Source organism: Platalea leucorodia, assembly GCF_965183815.1.
Source record: "Platalea leucorodia genome assembly, chromosome: 5".
NCBI classification, from domain to species: Eukaryota; Metazoa; Chordata; class Aves; order Pelecaniformes; family Threskiornithidae; genus Platalea; species Platalea leucorodia.
In genome coordinates, this window is record NC_138827.1 from 14,818,437 (window position 1) to 14,840,606 (window position 22,170).

At 57.6% G+C, this 22,170-nt stretch overlaps 2 protein-coding genes across 2 annotated transcripts in view; one reads left to right on the forward strand and one right to left on the reverse strand.

Moving 5' to 3' along the window:
• Positions 1-5,042: 5,042 nt before the first annotated feature.
• SLC29A4 (solute carrier family 29 member 4) lies at positions 5,043-14,203 on the forward strand (the record flags this gene model as incomplete). The annotated part of the gene is made up of 11 exons (XM_082312533.1): positions 5,043-5,127; positions 10,156-10,325; positions 11,018-11,149; positions 11,263-11,376; positions 11,457-11,585; positions 12,083-12,157; positions 12,549-12,814; positions 12,904-13,039; positions 13,270-13,457; positions 13,745-13,985; positions 14,061-14,203. The coding sequence occupies exons 2-11, from the start codon at positions 10,166-10,168 to the stop codon at positions 14,201-14,203; spliced, it is 1,584 nt and encodes a 527-aa protein (XP_082168659.1). The 5' UTR covers positions 5,043-5,127; positions 10,156-10,165.
• A 1,695-nt stretch (positions 14,204-15,898) lies between these two features.
• The window catches only part of TNRC18 (trinucleotide repeat containing 18), a 57,209-nt gene continuing 50,937 nt past the window's right edge, over positions 15,899-22,170 (reverse strand). The window contains 5 exon segments of the mRNA XM_082313719.1: positions 15,899-18,339; positions 18,910-18,984; positions 19,463-19,699; positions 20,058-21,352; positions 21,914-22,078. Of these exon segments, the coding sequence (XP_082169845.1) occupies positions 18,133-18,339; positions 18,910-18,984; positions 19,463-19,699; positions 20,058-21,352; positions 21,914-22,078 (1,979 nt within the window). The 3' untranslated portion in view covers positions 15,899-18,132.

The following is a 22,170-nucleotide window of genomic DNA, read 5'->3' on the forward strand; positions in this document are numbered from 1 at the left end:
TCTGCACTGGTGCTCCATTCTAGTTCAGAAGATAGGAAAAGAAAACAAAATGGTCTGTGTTTGCCCTCACTCAGCCACTGAGCCAAAGCTGCTTGCAGAGGCAGAGGGCTCTTGGCTGCTGTGTGTGCCACAAGCCCCTGCACGGGAAAGCTGCTGGGAGGCTGGAGAAGGAGCTTATCTGCAGCCATGCCAGGCTGGGGGGACCGCGGTGGGGCCAGGCCGTAGCAGAGCGGTGGTGGTTTTAGCTGTGTCTTTAAGCCAGTGACTGTACCGCTACTCTGCCGTGTTTTCCTGAGCAAATCAGGTTGCAGCTTTTGAAACTGGGCCCAAAAAACTGAGTCCTGGCAGGAGGGCAAAGCTCTGGGCTTCACCTGGCCCCACGACCTCTTCCATTGTCCGAAGTCTGGAGCAGGTCTGGTTTGTAGGGAGATACAAAGCCTATGCTGTGACTCCTCCCTGCGCGCCGTCAGGGTACAGGGGTCTCTGCTCCGGGCACCCCATGGGGAGCCCCCGGCCCTTCAGAGCCCTGTGCTTGCTCTGTATGAGCAACAAGCACAGCAAAATCGCAGAAAGCATCTTTTCTCTCCTCACACGAAAACAATTTTGAAAATGAAAGCAGGGAGGCAGAGCTGGGAGACGTTATCTCGCTCCTTTTATAACGTTTCAGATAGGAAGCAGCCTTTCATGTCTCCCAGGATGAAAGGCAATTTGCATTTCAAGAGGTCAAAATGTAGATACTTCTTTTTACCATCTGAAATTAGTTATTAAAAGTCTATTTGGAAACAAAAAAACGCACGCACAGAAAGATGGTCTCTGCGGGCTCAAATTAACTGCTCCTGTCATCCCCGATTTCCCTGGCTGCTGCTGCTGGATGCTGAATCGCGGAGGTATGGGCACTGCTGGAGATGCAAACGGTGCAAAACTGTGAGCTCCTGTGTACGGCTGGAGCTGCTCTGGCCATGGGGGACCTGCCGGGCTAAGGGGGACAGGGGTGTCCCCTGGGAATCAGGGGGCTTTGCACCCTGCTGCTGTGCACAAGCTTGGCTCTAGAAAGGGCACTGGGGCGAGGATAGTTCAATAACCATCTCCCTGCAAACCCTGCTTGCTGCCAGCTCCCGCGCTCGCCCAGGAGTGGGACCTCAGCCTGGCCCCAGCAATCCAATTCTGCCTAATAAAAAGCCTCTGGCAGCCCCGAGCAGCCCCCGAGCTTGGCTGGGGTTTGCTGGGCACTGCTCGCTTTGTTTTCTCAGCTGCTGCCTCTGCCCTCCCCTAGCTCACCGCTGCCGCTTATTTATATTGGAGTTTGCATTAGCAGATGCACTCTGGGATATTCAATTACCTCTAAAGAGCTGTAGCAACGCAAGCCTTTGCTGGAGCGATCAAGGGGGTTGTTGGTTTTTTTCTTTCTCCTTGGTTTTGGGTGTTGTTTTTTTTTAACTTGCTTATAAAAGAGATGTGGGGATGGGTAAAGTGGTAGCATTGAATTAAAAAAAAAAAAGTGGAGTAAAGAGGGGGAAAAATAAATAAATAATCGTGTTTATGAAATGAAATGGCCGGGTAGAAAAATGATCTCCGGGAAGAAAGCAGCTCCCAGGGCTATTTTTAGCTCTTCTGTTTCTTTTACTCTTCCCCCCCCCAGCGCAGGCTGGGGGTTTGGTGCATGTCAGTCTCGCTGCTCTCCCTCACCTCTTGAGTGCCAGGTGATGTGCTTTTTTTATTTGTTTTTTATTTTTTTGCATCTTATTTATAGCGTGGAGGCAGGGGGAAGGGCAGCAGCAGGCAGGAGAGGCCACGCAGGCATCGCCCTCAGCCCTGACTGGGAAAACTGGGGGCCAGTGGGCAGGGGGAGAGGCGAGGGAGTGGCTGGGGCCATGCCTCTCCTGCAGGACCTGTGTCAGCAGTGCAGTTACCCCCGAGCTGGACTTGGGCCCCCCCTTTGCTCCTGAGCAGCTTCAGGGGCTGCTGTAACCCCCCCAAAGTCCCCTTTGCCCAGATCCTGGGTGGTTGCAGTTGCTGCATTTGCTGCAGCTCCAGGGCAGGAGTCACGTCTGGTGAATTTTCAACCTTTGTGAGCCCTATGCTGTTGCAGCAACCAGGGCTGGAGGAGCCGTGGAGATCCACCAGGTCCTTCTCCTCCCCCTGGGCACCATCGCTCCTCAACTGCTCCCAGCAAAGCTTTCCTCTGCTGCCCTCAAAGGCACTGGGTGCTGCAGCCTTCCCCAGGCATCCCTCCCTGCCCTGTATCCTCCCTTGGCCCCAGATCTCCCATCACATCCCTCCTGGATGGTGCTGCTGCCCCAGGACCCCTCTCCCCGCATCTCCTCTGCCACCAGCCCCCTCTGAGCGAACGTCCGCATGGGCTCCCATCTCTGTTCCTCTATGGAAGAAATACATAATTCTTTTATTATTCAATTAGGAATTTAACACACAATCAGGTGATCACTTTAAGAGGATTTCCTATAAGGCAGGATTTGAATAACCAGGCTACGAGTAATATATTCCCTTAACTGGTTTATTCCTTTATCAGATTTTTTTTTTCTTAAGCGCTTTAATGCATTTACTTTCCCATTGTCAACACTTTTCTCTGCACTCTTCCTCCCTCCCCAAGCTTATGCAAATCCCCCATAAGGCGTTTAATGCACCGTGTGTGTCAATAGTGCTGAAATCTTCGCGACGGCATTAGGCTTCATGCATGCCCTGGCTGATTAAGGGGGCGGTGGGGCCAGCCGGGCTGCCCAAGCCCCCTTTCAGCCCTCGCCGTGGGGCCGGGGAAGGGGCCCCCAGGCTGGGAGCTGCATTTTTCTAGAGAAAAGGCTGGAGCTGAAAGTAGCTCTTTTCTTTTGCAGGATGAAACGTGAATAGGGAGCGCGGGGCTGACCTGTCTGCTGCTGTTTGCTGCCCTGTCGCTCAGTTTTCTGGGTGCATGGAGGTGTTAAACTGGTGAGGGGCAAGGTCTGCAGGTGGGATGCGAGCGGAGGAGGAAGAGGAAGGTGGCAAAATAACCCACGAGCCAATCTCAGCATCAATTTGCTTGCACATCACCTGCCCGCTTGGCACGGGCTGCATCACCCCTGCGTGCCCACCCACCTTTTGGAGCCCTGTGGGAATGGCTTTGCACATCACCAGCAGGAAAAGCAGATTTTTTTTTTTTTTCCCCACTAATTGTGCTGCTGAGGGCTTAGGTCAGCTCAGCCGGTGGCTCTGCCCATTGCCATGGCACTGGGCGATGCTCCCTGACCTCCCTTGTGCCGCTGGGTTGCTTTCCGAGGAGGTAGCGCCTTGCCGGCAGGCCTGGCTTGCTGGCTTCTGGGGCTTGTTTTGGGGGGGTTTAAAAGCCTTCGTGGCTGCAGGGGGTCTAATGTACCCAGTGGGTGGGGGAAAAGCCTGGAGCACTGGCTCTGGGGGATGCGATTGCCCTGCTCACCTTGGTGGAGGGTTCACTCTGAAACCTAGAGGCAACCGCTTGGACATCGGGAAAAGGCAAGCACAGGGAGGAGGACAGCATGTGGTAGCATGATGGGAATAGCCAGAGGGGCTGTGTTGCCTGTAACTCATGGTTTCCCCATCGCCAGAGGGGCTCAGGCTTTGTGGCGGCTGGAGAGGCCCTTTGTGAGCCCAGCATGGGGGGAAAAACCCATCCAAGGGTGACTGTCACCATTTTCTCCTTCCAGAGAGAAATATCTTCTCTCAAACTGGGTCTTTAAATAGCCTGGAGAGTGGGAGCGAGCTGAACCGGCCCTTCCCGGCCGTTGTTTCCTCTGCGCCCGCCGCTGATTGTCTCCTTTTTTATCCCGTCCTGCCGGTCTGCCTGTGCGTGCAGCAATTATGCAAAGTTGCAATCAAGGAACTGAATTAGCAGCTCATCTTGGATTAATTAGTGATGGATGCAAATCTCTTCCAGCAAACCGGGGGGGGGGGGGGGGGGGGGGGGGGGGAATGCAAAAGCTGTGAGTATCCTCTCTGGGTTTCTCCAGCTCTCCCAGGCTGGTTTAGCTGATTTGGGGGCGGGAGGGATGCACAGAGTAACCCCTTGCAGGAGAATCAGGGCATCCACATGGAAGAAGTTGGTCCTGGGCCTTGGGATGAGGGCTGGGTGCCCCAAAGCTGCTGCTCAGCTCAGCTGCTGCATCTCCCTGGAGCACTTAAACCCAGTGCTTTGGGCTTAGAGTGACTCCTTCTCCCACCCCAGTCCTGTTGCAAAGCTTGGGGAAAACCCAGTTAAATCCCACAGCCTCCAGTGCCAAGCTCCCGCCAGCACTGGGGATTTCTGTTCGCCTGCAATCGGATTGCGACAAACCCCTCCAGTTGCATTGAACAAATTCCCTGGCTACTCTCCGCCTCTTGCAGGCCCCGATAATCCCCCAAGTGTGACTCCGGCCAAGCAACAACATCCCTGTTTAATCCCCGCCATCTCCGTGCAAAGCCAACGCTGCCAAGGATGCTCCCGGTCCTGGCACGGCACGCTTGGCTGGTGTTGGGAGCAGACCCCGGGGAAAGATGTGAAGGCTGTGATGCTATTTAAAGGAGCTTTTCCAAGAGGGGATTGCAGGCTCAGGAACGGCCTCCCCTTCCTGTGAAGCGGAAGAGATGGATGCGCAGCGCTCCGGGGAGCACTGAGCGAGGGGGTGTGGGAGTGGAGGGGCTCAGATGTTTCATCCCTTTGCCTGGTCGCGCCTGCTCAGCAGTCACAGGTACGGTGTCACCCACTGACTGGAGCAGAGGGGATATGGCGTTGGGCATGGAAAGCCCAGGACGCCCTGGCAGGGTGAGCATGGTTTGGTTAAGGAGACGGGTTTTGCCACTCCTTAACCAAGGGATGGCTGGTGGCTGTGGCCACAGGGATGGGGACAGCAGGGGCAGCTGCTTCCCGCGGTCCCCAAGGGTGTAAATCTGTGGGTTTTGGCGGTGCAGTGGGATGCAGACACCTGAAAGGTCTCTCCTTCCTCTCACTTCTGCAACAGCAATGATTATTAAAACCTGACTCTACTGGAAGGGCAAGAAGAAACCGCAATACAGGGGATTTCTGGAGACCATCCTAATCCGACGTCTCTGAGACAAATGAATCAGCAGCGTCTTATTCCACCCAGCGGGATTAATCGGTGTTCGACCAGGCTCCAGGAAAGCGAGGTGAGGCTCTGAATAGCAAGGAGCCGTGGCGAGGCAGCCGCAGGGTGTTAGCTGGTTCACGGAGCTCAGCAAATCCCTCCTTGTAATCCAGCAAATGCCAGCGGGATGCACCCGCTCGTGCCGGGGGCCGTGGGACAGCAGGGAGAGGCAAGAAAAGGGAAGAAGGCAAAAATACCTCTAAAAAGCTGTGGTGTGGGTGAGGGATGCTCCGTGGCCCATGTCATTGGATGTGGGGGTGCAGGGGGAGGCCCCGGGATGGGGCTGTGTGTGCGGGATGTCCCTCCTGCCACGGGGACCAAGGTGCCTGGGCCAGCTTCTCCCTGTCGCACTCGGAACGTCGTGCCTGGCAGGTTTTCCTGGCTCTGAAGTGGGTCAAGCAGGAACTCAAGGAGCATCTGAGCTCACCAACCTCAAGCCAGCTACCTCAAAGCTGAATTATTCAGGATCAGCTTAAAAAACTGAAGAGCCCAGCAAAACTCAGGGAGAGCCCAGCTCATGGGACCCCTCTCCACACCCCCATCGAGCAGGGGCAGCTCAGCTTGCCCATGTTCGGGGGGCACCTCGGGCACTTTGGGAGGGTGGACAGTGTCGTTTGGGTCTAACACTGCCCTTGGGGATGGGGAAGGCAGAGAGAAAGCACTCAGAGACGTTCACCCTGATGGATTAATCCCCCTGTGATCCCCCATAGCCCGCCAAGCCGTAGCAGTTTCTTTGGGTACCCGAGCACAGCCCCATTGCATCTATAGCAGAAATAGAAGACAGGGATCCCCTTTGTCCCCCAAAATTGGGATCAAGGAGTTGTGTGATTTTAGATAGGATGGTAAAAGTCAGGGGCTTGTTATTTGCCATGAGGTGTTTGGTTGCAGCATCTTCCCGTGGCTCGGGGAGCAGCAAATGCATTTGGGAGCCGAGATGCTCCCCTGAGCTCAGTCGCTTTTACAGGACCCCCCTGGCTCCCTACCTGGGGCTTCGGGATGGGGAGAACTGGCTCATGGGGAGAATCCCTGCAGAAGGCGGTGAGTAATGCTGCCTGGCGAGCGCCGAGGCAGCGGGGCCTCGCCGGCAAGCTGTGAAAAGGCAAGCGCACATATGCTTCAGCTTGTCCTGCTCTTTCTGTAAAGCACTCGCACAGTCTGGGTGCCAACCAGCAGCAGGCATGGCCGGGGAACCCCCACCACAGTCACCCTCTTTTCTTAAATTTCCAAGGTACCTGGCAGGGGGTGCTGGGGTCTGGTGTAGAGCAAGGGGCCATATCCCAGGAGGAGTGAGGTGCTTTGAGATTTTACAACGTCTTGTTGTAAACCTGGCACTACCAAATTAGAGCTGAACAAACCCAGCCAAAACAAGCAGCCTGAAAAAAAATCCTCCCTTTCACTAGTGCACCGAGCTTTGCAGGTGCTCAGCCAAGGGGGGAGCAGGGAAAGCTGAGCCCCTGGCTCTGGGCAGAGCTCGGCACAGCAGTCTGGTTCGTTCTGAGCCAAACTCCGGCTATTTCAGCCAAGGAGAAAAGATGGAAATTTCCACCTGGCCTGTTTTTCTCCCTGTGATGAATTTGTGGGAGCCCCTTTGCTCAGCCCTGCTCCCGGCAGAAGGGCGGCTGAGGAGGCGCAGCCGGTTTTGTATCTAATTTCTTCTGGCGTGAGTGGCAGCAGCGCATCCCACCAGCCCCGCGCGCTGATTTATACAACGCAGCATTTATTGACTGCGAAAAGATTGTAATTCACAGCCCGGCGCGTTGCAGCCACGGCGTGTGAGCAGGGACGGTACCTCTCCTCCTTCCCGCTGCCATCATCCTCCCACGCTCCGGGTGGGGAGAGCCCAGCAAGGGCTGGTCCCCCGGGGCTCTCCCCCAGCTCGGTGGGAGGGGGCACCTGCTGCCCCCCTGCCCCGTGCCTTGCTGCTCCTGCAAGAAAACCCGATAGCATCAAATCCCCATGATGTTGCCTGCAGCCTTGGCTGGCTCACCTGGCTCGGGAGGGGTGGGGACACCTGCGGTGTCCCCCCTGGAGCACCCTCCTCAGGGGCACACGTCTCCCCCTGGACAGATGTCCCCCCCACCCCGTGCTGTTGATCTCCTTCCTTCTCTGCTTCCACCCCCTGGTTATGCTGGGGAGCAGAGACACCCACACACACTTGCTTCCCCAAAAAGCTGGGGGGATTGCTGCGTTCTGCTACCCAGAGCTGCAATCCATCCATCCATCCGTCCTTCCTTCTGTCCATCCATCTGTTCTTCTGTCTGTCCATCTATTCATCCATCCGTCCATCCATCCGTCCATCCGTCCGTCCGTCCGTCCTATCTGTACATCCTTCCATCCATCCATGGGACAGCTCATGCTGACTCCATTGGCCCCTTTTATGCCAAAACCGTTTGCAGGGTGGGAAGGACCCTGTCCCTGCCAAGCTCATGTCCTAAATGAAATTACGAGGGCTTCCTTCCTAATTAATCTCTTTGCAATTAGCTCCTGGCCTCCGAAGCCCCCAAAAGCATCTGTAGGAGGTACCTATAGGCAGTACCTATAGGCGGTACCTATAGACAGGGGTACGAATGTGCTCTGTTCGCTGGAAAAACCTTTCCTGCGGCCCCCGGGGCTGACCCAGCCCTGGCCCGGCGGCCCGGGGCTGCCGGGGGGGCTGGCAGCGCCCCGGCTCCGGGGGCAGCTCCGGGGGGAGCGGAGGCGGAGGGGAGGGGAGGCGGGAGGCTGCGGGCGGGCGGGAGGCAGGGCCGGGGCCGCCTCTGCTCCTCGCTCGCAGCCGCCGCACTCGCTGCCGGCCTCCCCGCCCCGCTCCGCGCCCCCCCCCGCTCCCCCGGAGGAGGCTCCGGCATGGCGGGGCCGGGGGCCGGCGGCCGCCGGTGCTGAGCGGGGCGGGCGCAGCGCCGATGCCGCAGAGCCGCCGCGGCGGAGGGAGGTAAGAGCCGCCGCCGACCTGTTGGGCACGGCCGGGGCCGCCGGTGTGCGGGGGGCGAGGGGCGGGGAGACGCCTCCCCCGAGCCCCCTGCCCTCCCCGGCTCCCGAGCATCCTCCCCCGGGCGCGGCCGGGGCCGGGTTTCCCCCCCCGCTCCCTCCGGCGCGGAGCTTCCCCTCCAGCCCGGGGACGGGGGCTATTGAATTCCCCCTGTTCATTGCAACTTCGCTGCTTGCAAGATGTCGGGGGACGCTTTCACCAGAGAAAAAAAAAACGCTTCTCAGCCCTGCCGGGGTGGGTCTGCGGTGCCCAGGGGTCCCCTGGAAGCGGGGTACAGCGGGGCTGGGGTCCTGGCCCTGCGGGTGCCCTGTCCCTGGGTGAGACCTCCCACCCCTGGCCGGGATGGAGGACCCCCTCCCTTCCCAGCCTGCGGCCAGAGTGGTGGCAAGGCCTGAGTCCCCTCCTGTGTAGACGGGTGTAAATCCAAAGGGAGGGGAAAATCTGATTTACCGCGGCACACGGATGCTCGGAGCAGGTGAGGCGGATGGGTGCTGGAGGGCTGGTCGAAGCACCGTGGCCGGGCAGCGCATCCCGCTCTGCTCCCAGCCCCGTGGCATCAAGAAGTTTGGGCCACAGTAGGTACGGGGCGTTTCCAGCCAGTGTGTTTTCCAGCTGGGATCTCGGCTATGGAAAAACCCTGCAACAGGCTTTCCCGGCATCCCAGGAGATGCTTCCCACGGGGTTTTATTGCCTGGGGTAGCATCAGGCGCAGGAGGGTGCTCAGTGGAGGAGATCACAGCCAGCTCCTCCGCGAGCAATGGGACAGAGTGGTGCCCCCAGCCGAAACATGCCCCACTGGTTTGTCCTGCCCGCGGTGCTCCGGGATGGGGGGGTCTTGGGGCCCACCCCGGCACGGTGCAGGGTGGGGTCCCCAGCCTGGCCCCATCCAGGCCTCTGCACTGCCTCGGAGCCGTGGCAGCACTGCTCTGTGCCACCAGTCCCTGCAGCGAGCAGATGCATTTTAGGGTCTAGGATTGCGCTTGCAGGGTCCGTGGGCACCATGTTTGCCACCCACCCCCGGGGTCCCCCAGCATCCAACCCGTCCTGGCAGCCGCGGAGATGCTGGAAAACCTCTCTGCTCCTGCAAACACCACGTCTGGCAGGGAGACCAGAGAAATCACTGTAATTGATTTTTCTTCCCTTGCCTGCCTCAACCTGCTGCCTTGGAGGAGATTTCCCCCCCTCGGCCGGCTGGGTGGTCCGTGGGCAGCGGGTGCGGAGGCAGGCTGGCATCTAGCGACTGGCGCCGGTAATACAGAGCGGCCCCCGGGCTGCTCTGCTGGGCCTGGGCTGGGATGGCCCCAGAGGGATGAACCACGGTTTGGGTGGCTCTGGTAGGGTCGCTGGAGGATGCCAGGTGTTTTGGGAGCTCATTTTGGGATGCATTTGGTGCAGACCCTCTCGGGCGTGCTGCTGGGGTCTTGCTGGCAGCTGAGTATATCCCTGCTGTGTCATGGCCCCTCGGAGAAGCAGATCCAAAATACTCACCTTAAAAGCCAGTTTGCATCCCATCCTCTCCCTGAAAAGGCGGCAGGAGCGTGTCCGCCCAGGCCGGTGGCTCTGCCCCAGCCCCAGGCAGCAGAGATGCTGAAAAAGGGCATAAACCAGAGTACGCGTGTGCTGCCTGCAGAGAGCAAAGCCTTCCCAAGGCAGCCGGGATCTTCCCCAGCAGCCACCCTCCGTGAGTGGTTTTCACCCATTAATTTCTCTAATTGCTTTTGGAAAGCGCAGTGGCATTTGGCATTGGTAGCATCACGGTGAGGTGTTGAGCCGGGCTGGGTTGGGTGCTGTGTCTTGGGGGAGGCTTGCACAGACCCCCTAATCACCATTCACCACCCCAAATCCAAACTCCTGCCCAGTGGGTCAAGGGACCCCACTCTGCTGGGAGAAAGCCTCTTTCCAGGTGGAATAAACATAGGAGCCGCAGCGGTACGGTGGGGTGACGAAGGCTCAGGGCCAGCCACGTGCCATCCATCCCTTGCAGACCCCTGGCATCACCCGGGGGACGATCCCCAGGGGGACAGAGGAGCTGTGCCCCGGGAGTGTCACTGTTCTCTCTCCCAGGTTGGCCACGATGGGCTCCGTGGGAGCCGAGCGCTTCAAGGAGCTGAGCCCAGCAGGGACGCCGGAGGGCAACGTGGTGATGAGCTTCAGCTTCGACAGCTACCAGCTGGAGGAGGATGAGCTGCAGAGGGGCAGCCAGGCCAAGGGCATCCTTACCTTCATGGAGCCGGGTGAGGGCAGGCACAGCTCTGACTCACAGCCAGGAGCTGGGTTTCCTTCTCGTTTCCCACCCATTTAGGAGCCTCCTGGGACAGGTTTAATATCCTCAAATGGCCTGAAATGCCATAAAATTGCCTAATGTCTTTTTTTGGACCTGTTTGTACCCATGTGAGCTGCACAGCGTCCCGTGGCAGCGGGCTCTGCAGGTTGGCAAGGAGTTCATGCCCTGGCTCTCCTGCCCGGCTCAACCCCAGCCTGCAGCTTCACCCTTTCCCGTGCAGGGCTCGGGGATGCCCCTGGGATTTACCCCAGCCCTGCTCCACATCTCAGGGCATCCCTGTCCACCTCCACACCCCTCCAACCCCTCCTGCACCTTGGCTTTGGCTGTTACCTGCACTGCCTGGCTCTTGGGTTATTTGGCTGCTATTAAAACTCATCAGCCCCCCAAAGCCCGGGTGTTTTCCTGCCTCCTGGCTCTCTTGTTGAAACGCCTTTATTTAGGGAAGGAGTTTCTCGGGGCTGGGGCCATTTATTTGTGAGAGCTGTGGGGCGCTGGGCTGCTTGCTCTGGGTGCCCCCCTCATTTGCCATAAAAGATGTGGAAGCACCATTTGTCACCCCACGGCTGGGGTCTGCTGCAGGTGCCATGGGTGCAGCAGTGCCACTGTCATGTCTTTTTCTCTTTCTTTCCCATTTTGGGGCAGTTTCTGAGGATCCCGAGCCCCAGGATCGATACCATGGGATTTACTTTGCCATGCTGCTGGCTGGGGTGGGATTTCTTCTGCCATACAACAGCTTTATCACCGATGTGGACTACCTGCACCATAAATACCCAGGTAGGTCTCCAGCAACTGCAGCACTTCCCAGCCACCCCAAACCTGGGGAGAGCTCAGCCCCGCTTCCAGGGGAGCCGGACCCTCGCCACCCCCTATCACCTACCTCTCCGCAGGGACCTCCATCGTCTTCGACATGAGCCTCACCTACATCCTGGTGGCCTTGGTGGCCGTCATCCTCAACAACGCATTGGTGGAGCTGCTAAGCTTGCACACCCGCATCTCTGTGGGTGAGTGGGGGTCCCCACAGCCCCTGACAGCACCGGACCCACGGTGCCACCCCCCACGCGCCTCCATCTCCCACCCGCAGGCTACCTCTTCGCCCTGGGACCCCTGCTCTTTGTCAGCATCTGCGACGTCTGGCTGGAGCTCTTCAGCCGCAGGCAAGCCTACGCCATCAACCTGGTTGCCGTTGGAGTGGTGGCCTTTGGCTGCACAGGTATGTGGGACAGTGGCTGGCGCTGGGGCAAGCACAGCCCTTCAGATAGGGGTGGGAAAACATCCTCATCCCCAAGAGCCGTGGTCTCCCGGGACAACCTCTTGCTCCGATCCCTATAAGCTGACCCTCACGTCCCTGCTGTGTCCCCTCCCCCTCTGTCCAGGCACCGCGGGACTGGACGGGGGCACCAGCACCAAACGGTGCATCAGTCCCCAACACCATGATGACTGCCATTTGGGCCACCATGGTGGCTTCCCAAGCCCCTGCACCTGGTGGCCACTCTTGGTGGGAACAGCTATGGTGGGGCATCCAGGGAGGGCAAAAAGCCCCCCCACTTTTGGGGCAAGAAGGCTTTGGGCGCTGCATCGGCTGTTGAGGAAGGGTGCAGTTCCTGGGTGGCATGGCACGTGGGCCCCCACCAGGGTTTCTTCCCCCTACCCGGCATTTCAGCTGCAGCAATAATCCCTCCTTCTCCTCTCGGCGCATCTCTCCTGAAGTGCAGCAATCCAGCTTCTACGGCTACACAGGGCTGCTGCCCAAGCGCTACACGCAGGGGGTGATGACGGGAGAGAGTAAGTCTCTGTCTGCATTCGACTGTGCGGGCTCGCTCGGGGTGGGACCCTCCTCCACTGTCTCCCAGGGCCCCAGCAAGTCACACCTGGGGCCCTGCTGTCCCCTGCACAGCCTGGCCAAGTGGCCAGCAGATCAGGGACACCCCAGGGTGCTCCCCAGCAAACCAGGGTGTTTAATGGTTTGTAAATTACTTGCAAGGCCCACTGCACTGCCATGTCAAGCTGGGGGTGGGGGTGTCTGCCAGGAACTGGCTCCACTGCCCCAAAAAATCACTGCTTGTAGCTACTCCACACCTGGAGGCATCACCTCCATACGGTGGGGGGCTGCTGGGGGTCCCCGAGCTGTGGGACTCAGCAGGACCTGGTGCCAATAGCTCTCCTGTGCCACCAGGCACCGCCGGGGTCATCATCTCACTCAGCCGCATCTTCACCAAGCTGCTGTTGTCAGATGAGAAGGAGAACACAGTCATCTTCTTCTTCATCTCCATCGGCATGGAGCTGACGTGCTTCATCCTCCACCTCCTGGTGAAGCGCACCCGCTTCGTCCGCTACTATACCGCCTGCTCCCGCAAGGGTCTCCCCGAGCCCCGGGGGGCTGGTGACCATGGGACGGGCTACCGCGTCCACCATGATGTCACCGCCGAGGATGTCCGATTTGTAAGCCAAGAGCGCGTTTCCTTGATGCCCCCTGGGGCCCCGCTCCCCACTGGAGCTCAGCACTGGTGTCCCCTCTCTCCTCCACGCAGGAGAACCGGACGCGGGGGCAGCCGAGCTCCCCCCGGGGCAGCCCAGGCCCCGAAGCTGAGCTGGCCGGCAGCGGCACCTACATGCGCTTCGACGTCCCTCGGCCCAAAATCAAGAGGAGCTGGCCCAGCTTCAGAGGTGGGTGGTGGGCTCAGGGGAGGGGGCGAGCCAATTTTGCAGGATTTTGTGGGGAGAAGGAGCGATCGGTGGCCTAGGGCTTTGGGGAAGGGTCATCCCTTCTCAATGCACCCAAAAACATGGGGCAATTATGTCTTTGGAAGCCACTGTTGGGGTGCAGGCAAGATTTTCAGGCTCTGCAAGGGTAGGGCTGTGAGTTTTGGCTGAGCCCTGCTGCCCCTACCTGCCAGACATGCTGCTCCACCGCTACGTCGTGTCCCGGCTCATCTGGGCCTACATGCTCTCCATCGCCATGACCTACTTCATCACGCTGTGCCTCTTTCCCGGGCTGGAGTCAGAGATCCACAACTGCACGCTGGGGGAATGGCTCCCCATCCTCATCATGGCCATCTTCAACCTCTCTGACTTCGTTGGCAAGGTAGGAGAGAGGCCAACTCCAACGCGGTGGGGTGGATGCGTCCCTTCCACTATGCCTCCTTTTTGTGCCCTCTTTCAAAGCCGCTTGGCTCCGCTAAGGGTCGTCTCCACCCCATGGGTATCTATCTAACTAGTGTGAGGTTGCTCACCGGCAGGGATGAGGTTCGGGTCCTGCAGCAGATGGTCTTGCCACCATCTCATCTTCTCCTTGCTACCCCATTTTGGGCACCATGTTGCCCTCCCCAGCCTCCTCGGCCCCCACAGCATGGTCTCTGCCCCTCGCTGCAGATCCTGGCTGCCCTGCCCTACGACTGGAGAGGGACCCACCTCCTCATCTACTCCTGCCTCCGTGTGGTCTTCATCCCCCTCTTCATCATGTGCGTCTATCCCAATGGGAAGCCCACCTTTGGCCACCCTGCCTGGCCCTGCATCTTCTCTCTCCTCATGGGCATCACCAACGGCTACTTCGGCAGTGTCCCCATGATCCTGGCCGCTGGGAAAGTGAGCCCCGAGCAGCGGGAGCTGGCAGGTAGGACCAAACCCTCCCGGGGACCCCGTGGCGTGGGTGGCCAGAGCGCCCTGACATCCCGTGTCCCTCCCACAGGGAACACCATGACTGTGTCCTACATGACGGGTTTAACGCTGGGCTCGGCCGTGGCGTATTTTGCCTACAGCCTCACCAGTACGTCCCACAGTACCTGTTTCTACACCGAAACCTCCAACGGCTCCTTTACGTCGGGGTACTGAGCTCTGGGGTGGGGCGACGGGGACAAGATGGGACCTGCTTCCCACCGTAGTCCCCACCGCCCCTCTTGGCCCATGTCCCTCCTCGGGGAGGGAGCTCGGAGCCAGAAAGCTGCCCCAGGGCGGACAGGGACCGGCATGCTGTTGGCATGGGGCTGTGGCATCCCAAAACGGCCCGTGCTGCCCAGCCAGGGCCACTTCTTGGAGTGACATTCCCCCACCCCAGGGGACGGTCCCGTTGCTCTTGCGGGGGCTCCACATCAACGATGTGCAGCTCTCTGGGGTGGGGGGGTGGGGTGGGGGTGGGGGTGGGGGTGTCTTCTCCTGTTTGAGCCAAGCCATTGCCAGGAGGAAGAAAATACTGCCAAATCCTAAAGGGAATAGGACTAGTGCCGGAGCAGAGGGTGATGGAGGGCTGGTGAGGAAGAGGAGGAGCCAGAGAGGAAGGAAAGGCTCCTTCAGGCCCAGTGGCTCCGGGAAGGTGGGTCTCAGCTTTCATTGATGGTGCTGCAGGTTTTCACCAAGAATGGCTTGAAATCACAATCCCTCACCAAATACGCCAATTGCTGTGTGAAAGACCCAATTCAGTTCTGCTGGCTGGAAAAAAAAAAAAAACCCACACAACTTTTTTTTTTTTGGTTGTGTCTTTTTTTGCCCCCCCGAATTGTGAGAGAGGTAGGGTCTTGCGTCCCCCACCCCACGCTGTGGGTCTGCCCCATCACCTCCCTCTCATGGGCTGCAACGGGGCAGAGGGCGGATCCTGTGTCCTGAGGCCAGAGCGCTGTGGATGCTGCCTGTGCGCCACTGTGGAGCTTCAGGATTTATTGCAAGGGACATAAATGAAGCCGACGCCGGATTAAATGTCTTTGCAACGATGCCTGGTCATTGCAGGCGCTTGGCTGCTGATGGGCTGGGCTGGCAAACACATGCAGGGCGATGCCTGCTGCCTGTCCTGTGGGGTTTCGGGGTGCCCCTTGTGCTGCTCCCCATCTCCAGGGTCCCCTCCGTCACCTGGGGCAGCTGGATTTGTCACCAGGTCCCATCGAACCCTTGCCAGCCTGCAAACTGCTGCTGAAGCTCAACACCTTTGCGGGCAGCAAGCAGGAGAGGGAAGGGGCTGAGCAGAGCAGAAATCATCTGGAGAAGGTGCCAACACCAGAGGCTGGTTGGGACTGGCTGCACCTCATTGTGCAAGGAAGCAGCGGGTGCCACCTCCCAAGGAAGCGAAGCCCAAGGGCTGGAGGTGGTGGGAAGAGGAGGCAGCGAGCACCAGGCTTGGCATCCCTGACCCAGCCCCACCAGCACCGGAGGGTCTCGTCCTGCCAAGCCCCTGGCTGGCTGAAGTGCAGCTTACACCAAGAAGGGCAAATCCAGCGTTTCATCCTCAACACAGCGTCCCTGCAAGGCTCGGGGTACGGGAGCCGCCCTGACCGTGGCTGCAAAGGAAGAACTCACACCTCTGCCCCACAGGCCCCAGTGAGCAGAGACCTCTGCTCCGGGGTCCCATCCCGTCCATTGGTGCCACCCCGCAGGGGGACTGTCCAACAGACGGGGGCTCCCCAAAGAGCCACGTGGTGCCTGGCTTGGGTCTTTCCCCAAACACGAGCCAGGGGCTGAGCCAAAAAGCGACCATTGCCACCAAGGGGAGAAAAACCCCACAGTCAGGACAAGCGAGACAAAGAAAGATGCTTCATTGGGTTGCTTTTTTTCAATTAATTTTTTTTTTTTTATGAAAAAAGATCACACGGAGTTCTCCAACAAACAGAATGCCAAAAAAATTGTTTTAAACAAAACATAAACAAAACAAAACAAAAAAAAAAAAGACAAAAACCTGGCTCTCCTTTCCTCTCGATTGTCTGAAATATCCTTGTGTTCCATAGAAGGCAGTGGGTTTTAAGTGCTTTCTATTTAACATTAGCATAAAATCTCTCTCGCGCGCTCTCTCTCTCGCTCTTTAAAATATGCTCACACAATTTGCTTCTAGAAGTACAGTACACTTTGAGCGTGGGGGGTGTGCCTGTTCCCAGATCATTTACAATCACAATCCAACAGGAAATAAAAAATAATATTCTAAACGTCAGACTGTGTTCATTTCTGTCGTTGTTTTTTTTCTTTTTTTTTATAATTTCATAATTTTTTTCACAGTTTTAAAAAGTTTATATTTATATATATATATTTATATTTATATTTATAATTAAAAAGTTGAATCCATTTAAAGACTTATAATACAGGAGGGCTAAAGAGTCTTTTGGTACATTAAAACTGTACAGGCTAGAACCGTCACTATCCGCCGCGCCGAAGCGCCGGTGGCCTGGGGTGGAGATGGTACGAGCTCAGCACCATGTGGTTCGTTTAAAGGACGAGGGGTAACTTCGCAGGGGCGTCCCTCTCCCCTGAGCCCCGGCCTCCAGTCTCTGGTACGCAGCCGGTACCAGGGCGGATACTTTCCAAACTGTCCTTGTCTTAAGCGTCTCCCCACCGGAGCCTGGGCCGTCACTCCCAGCCGAGCCAAGCCCTGCTCCGCGTCCTAGCAATCTGTAGTGCGAGTCGATAGTTGCAAAGATCAGTGCGTCTCTTGGAGTTTTTTTTTGTTTTAAGTAAGTGCAAGGATGTTGCATCATTGCGTGGTTCTCCTCCGGGGTCCCCTCTGGCCGGGTGCAACCCTGGTGCGGTGGTGGTGATGCCATGGGTCTGGCGTGTGCCCAGTGAGAGCGTGATGGTGGGTCAGCTCTGCAGAGGGAGGGAGGAGGCGATGGCGGCGGCTCTCCGGGAGCCGTTGGGAGGTTGGCCGGCTGGACGGAGCAAGCTGAACGGTCCCTTCCCCGAGCCCAAGGTGACAGCAGGGCTCTGGCTGTGGAAATGCCACAGGCAGGCACGGCCAGCTGGGGCTTCACACTCTATCCCCGTTCCCCTCAAATGAGGAGCGAGGGCTTCCCAGCAGCTCCACATCTCTGCTCAGGCAAGGCATGGGGGGTAAAGCTGGGCAAGGGATGCCAAAATCCAATGGCCTGTGGTCTCCTCTGCTCCAAGCACTGAGCAGCAGCTTTTCCCAGTCATTTCCTGCTCCCCTTCACTGCATGCTCCAAGACGAGATCTTTGTTCACCAAGTGTCACCCCCTGGCCATGCGCTTGCTCCCCCCAGCACCCTTCCAGGGCAGGAGGGATGCAGAGGGATGGGGAAGGTGGGTTCAGACTGTTTGTTCGAGGCAGTGGGAAGGCAGCATCCCAGACTGCACGTTGGCTCGTCTTCCACGCAGCTCCTCCCAGCCCAGAGGACCGCTTCTGCCATCTCCGTGCTGAGGCCAGCTCTGCTCCTTCGTGCTCCACACTGCAGGCCAGAGGCCTCCAGGGAAAGGGAACCGCAAAAAGGCGCTGAGAGGATCGAGACGAGGCGCTGAGAGAGACTCATCTCCTTTCTCTTTCACCCTGTCCTTCCTAAAGGGTCATGCGAAACTAAACAGGAAAGGGAATATAAGGACGGAGAGGAGCATACGCAGAAGGCTAGCGGGTGTCCTTCCACGTACAGGCGGCTTCCGAGTTACTGATGGGGGCAAATGACACAAAAGGGATCCCTCCTGCCGGGGGGTCCCGCTGGTGAAATGATCACGAGACCCATGTGCTTTCCTGGACCAAAAGGAGGAAGGGAGAAGTTGGTCAAGTGTCACCTTACTTAAAGCCACTTCCAGAAGAGCCTTGGGGTTCAAAAGCGCCACCACCTCCCCCCCACACCGGCATCTTCCTCAAGTCCTGTAACTGCTTTCCCAACCCCTTTCTTCAGCCCTCTCCTTCCTCCTCGTGTCTCTCGCGCTCTCCTGTCTGTAATGTGACACAGAAGTCATGAGCATTGAAAGAAACAATCATGTCGTCTGAACAGGCACGTCCTCAGGTTTGTCCCGTCCCTTCCCAGGGGGTGGCATGTGTCCCCTGGGCGGTCAGCAGATGACAGGGACCCCGTCGGTGTTGAAGATCATGCCCGTAGTGGGCTCGTAGGTCCCTGCAAGGTAGTAGAGGTCCTCACTGTCTTGGTATTTCTTCGTCTTTAGCATCTGCTCGTATTGATCCAGACCAACAACAAGACACTTGTGTGAGATGGTCTGGACATCATTTTCATCCACATGAGAGGACTGGTAGAGGGCTCGCTGCATTACAGGAACAGAAGGAGGGAGATGGAAAGAAAAGGAGCAATTAGATCTCACAGCATTTACAGCATCATCTTCAATATGCAGGAAAAATATCCATCAGAACTGGCCAGGGCTCGTGCTCACACTCAAGCAGAACTCCCCACTCATCCCCACTGCCAGCCCAGGGGAGCGACACTGGGAATCTGCACGGGCCCAGGGACAGCGTGGACACAATCTGTCCAGCGCACTAAGCCCGAGCCCTCACTCTCACTCAGCTCCCACCGATGGGAACGCCGCGGCTGCCAAGCGCACAGACAGGGGAATACAGAGGCTGGGAGTTTGTCATCCTCACTTCAAGGATGCAAATGCAAAGACAGGTGCTGGATAGCAGCCCTCTGTTCCTCCCAACACCCGGCACCTGCAGCTATTCCCACCCTCCCAGAAACACTCATCCCAAGTCCTCGGCACTGCGGACTCAGCAGCTGAGGCAAAAAGCAAGAGCCAGAGAAGCTCAGGGGGCAACTCCCCAGCAGCATTTGTTATGGCATCCCCAGCATCCCTTCCCAGCCCTCCCCCAACCTCACCAACCTCCATAAAGTCCTTCCTCTGGTTGGATGCCTGCAAAGCTGTGGACAGACTCCTGCCCGACTTCTGATCCCAGCGCTGAGCCCAAGAGGAAGAGAAAAGAGAAATGAAAAGCAGGTGAGGTAGTTGTTTTTCCATGCTATCACCTCCTGCCCACCACATGTGCCTTTACAACCTCAACCCCTGTCCACAGCCACTGGTAATAAATACTAAGAGCCTACTGTAAACCACACTGCACACATGTGCAAAATCCAGTGTTTCTGAGCACCAGGCCAGTCATTCTTACACTGTAAAAAGACCCCATCTGGCTCTTGATGCTATTTTTGGACTGACACAAAAGTCTTTCTTTCCTAGTACAATAAAACCCACCCTTCCCCTGCTCAAGGGGTAAACACCCGGCTTGTCCACACCACAGGCAACCCCCACAACATGAAATGATGGGGCCTCCCTTATTACGGTACCAGTAACAGACTGGGCCATGGGTGTTTTCCTCATCTTTGGAAACAAAAGGGAACAAGCAGTGTTGCAGCCCTCCTGGCAAAGGAGACCAGCCTACCTTGCCTTCGTTGAGTTTCTTCCCAGGGTTGGTTTCTTCTGGGTGATAAAACCATTTGACTCGGACCACCATGTTGTTCCCCCATGACTCCCACATGCTCTGGATCCGGCCAATGTAGGGCAGGTTTGGGCGGCCAGCTGAGAGGAAGACCGCGCAGTCTCCGATGCGGATTATCTCCTTGCCCCGGACAATGGCCTTGTAGAAGAGCTTCCTGGCCTTTCCTTTCATTCCTCGTCTCTGCCAAGAGAGGATCACACAGGTGAGCAGCCAGGGATTGCCCAGGTTTCCCCCACCCACCACTGCTTGCCTTGTCCCCCATCCCACCCTTCACTGTCAGCAGAGCCACAGTGTCCACAGGCATTCCCACGGGAAACGGGGCAGAGGGGACACACCATGCAGGATGGCTCCCCCAGACACAGCGACAGCCAACCCCAATCTCCTTGCAAACTGGGGACCTTGGCCGGGGACACACCATGCCAGCAGAGTTTCACTACCCCAGGAGAAGGTGCCTCCTTACCCAGGAGATGGGTAAGAGGCACCACAAGGCAAAGGCCAGCACAGAGCACTATGGAGTGGTGGGAGAGGCTCTGTTTACCTGTGTGGGTTTCCCAAACCACTTCCACAGCTGCCGTGCAGGGAGGAAAGCAGCAATCTTGGGCCTGTTCTCCACCGACGGCAGTCGCTGGCGCTTGGCCAGCTCCTTGGTGGTGGGCAGGTGGATGCCCTCGCGCTTTTTGGGCCTGCTCTTGTTGCCGCTCTGCTGTGGTGCCGGCTGTTGCACCGGCTGCTGCGCCGGCTGTTTCTGGCTCTGGGGGTGGGAGGACGCGCGGGATTTCCCTGCCTGCTTGGTTTGCTTGGGTGGGAGGGTTTGCTGCACCGAGGAACTTGGCTGGGCCTCAGCTACTTCGTCATCAGAGCTGCAGGAGGAGTCTTCATCTGTAGTGGAGGAGGAAGAAGAGCTGGAGCTAGATGAAGAAGAGGTCGATGAGGCTGAGGAAGAGGAGGAAGAGGAGGATGAAGAGGAGCTGCTGCTAGAGGAGGAAGAGGAGGAGGAGTTGGAGGAAGAGAGAGGGGTGGATGCTCTTGAGCTGGCCGAGCTGCTGTCCTGGGCTTCCCCTCGGTTCTTCTCAGCCTCCTCTTCTCCCTCTGACTCCGAGCTGCTGTCGCTGCTGTTGCTCTCAGACTCCTCCACTGCTGCTGGAGCTGCTGCCTTTTCTTCCTGGTCCTTCGAAGCAGTGAGGCTCTCTGCTGAGCCATCGAACTTTCCTCCGAAGCTGGCAGGGGAAGGGTCTCCCTCAGCTGCTTTGGCACGGGAAGATTTCTGCTTGCCCTCCGCACCCACTGCAGGGGAATAGCCCAGTCCCAAGAGACTCTTGCTGTCTCTGCGACTGGCCAGGTTCGAGTCCTCCAGCATCCTCATTGCCTCCTTCATCTTCTTTGTCTTTGGAGACATCACGCCCTCATGGTCCAGTTTGATCAGAATTTCATTGTCATGCTTCCTCTGAGCCTTGACCATGGTGCCAAACTCAGGTGTCTCTTCTGTGGGCCGCCCTTTCTTGGCCTTGGCTTTTGACGCCGAAGCATCACTGGAGCCGAAGGCCGCCAGCGTCCCTGGGAGGTCACTGTAGGGCTCCGTGCCAAGGATGCTGCCAAACACAGCAGGCTGGTAAGTGGGTTGTGGGGGGCTATGCAGCTTAGTGGAGATCTTCATTTTGCTGGCTTTTGACCGCTTTTCCTCTGTGGGGGCAGGAGAGCCTCCAGTTGGCAGTGGTTGCGATTTTCGTGACCCCTTCATGCTTGGCTTGCCCAAGCAGGCTGGCTTCTCTGGGACTGAAGAGGTAACAGGTGAAGACTCAACCTGATCCTTCTCCTCTGGCAAGGCAGCCTCTTCTGCAGAGAGGAAGAAACACAAAGGCATGATGGTATCCATCCATATGGGCACTATTAGCTCAGACACAACCAGACACCAATGCTGACTGGTCTCTGGCCAAGGGTGGCTTGTTCCTGACTGCTTAGGTATCCCCAAAGAAGCACAGGTCCTCACTGCCCACTGAACAGCCTTACTAAGCTGCCTGGCCCGATGCCAGTGCCTGTGAGCAGCTGATGGGCAATGCTCAGTAATGCTGCTTCAACTGAAGGGGAACCAAACTGCAGATCTCCTGCATTTTTGACCCTACTGATGGCTGCTGAGATGCTCAGCTGAAAAAGGGACTTTGCTCTGCAGTGCTGACTGACAGAAGGAGGCTCTCACAGCGCAGGCCAGCTTCTGAGCCAGCCTCCTGCAAACTGTAGCCACAGCAGAGCGAGGTGATGCATGGATGCCCTGCACTCAATCAGTGCATCCATTCCCCTCCAAATCTTGCTCCAAGCAACAGCTCTAACTTGGGGAGAGTGGTGGGGAACCGTGCAAGGACTCTCTCAACTCCAAATCTGGCAGTGGTGACAACCTACCAGCTTTTGCCTTGATGCTTGGCTTTCTCCCTCGCCCTTTGCCCTTTGACACAGGCTCCTCTGACCCCAGTGTAGCTCCTTCTTTTCCTTCTCCAGTGTCTTTGCTGGATTTACGGCTACGGCGCTTGGTGCTGGGCACCAAAAGGGCCGGGGAAGGCTCAGCACCTAGAACAGGTCAAAGAGACGGTCAAATGCAGTCAAATGACACAAAACAGAGATGCCATACAGGGAACATATCCCTACCAATTCTGCAATAG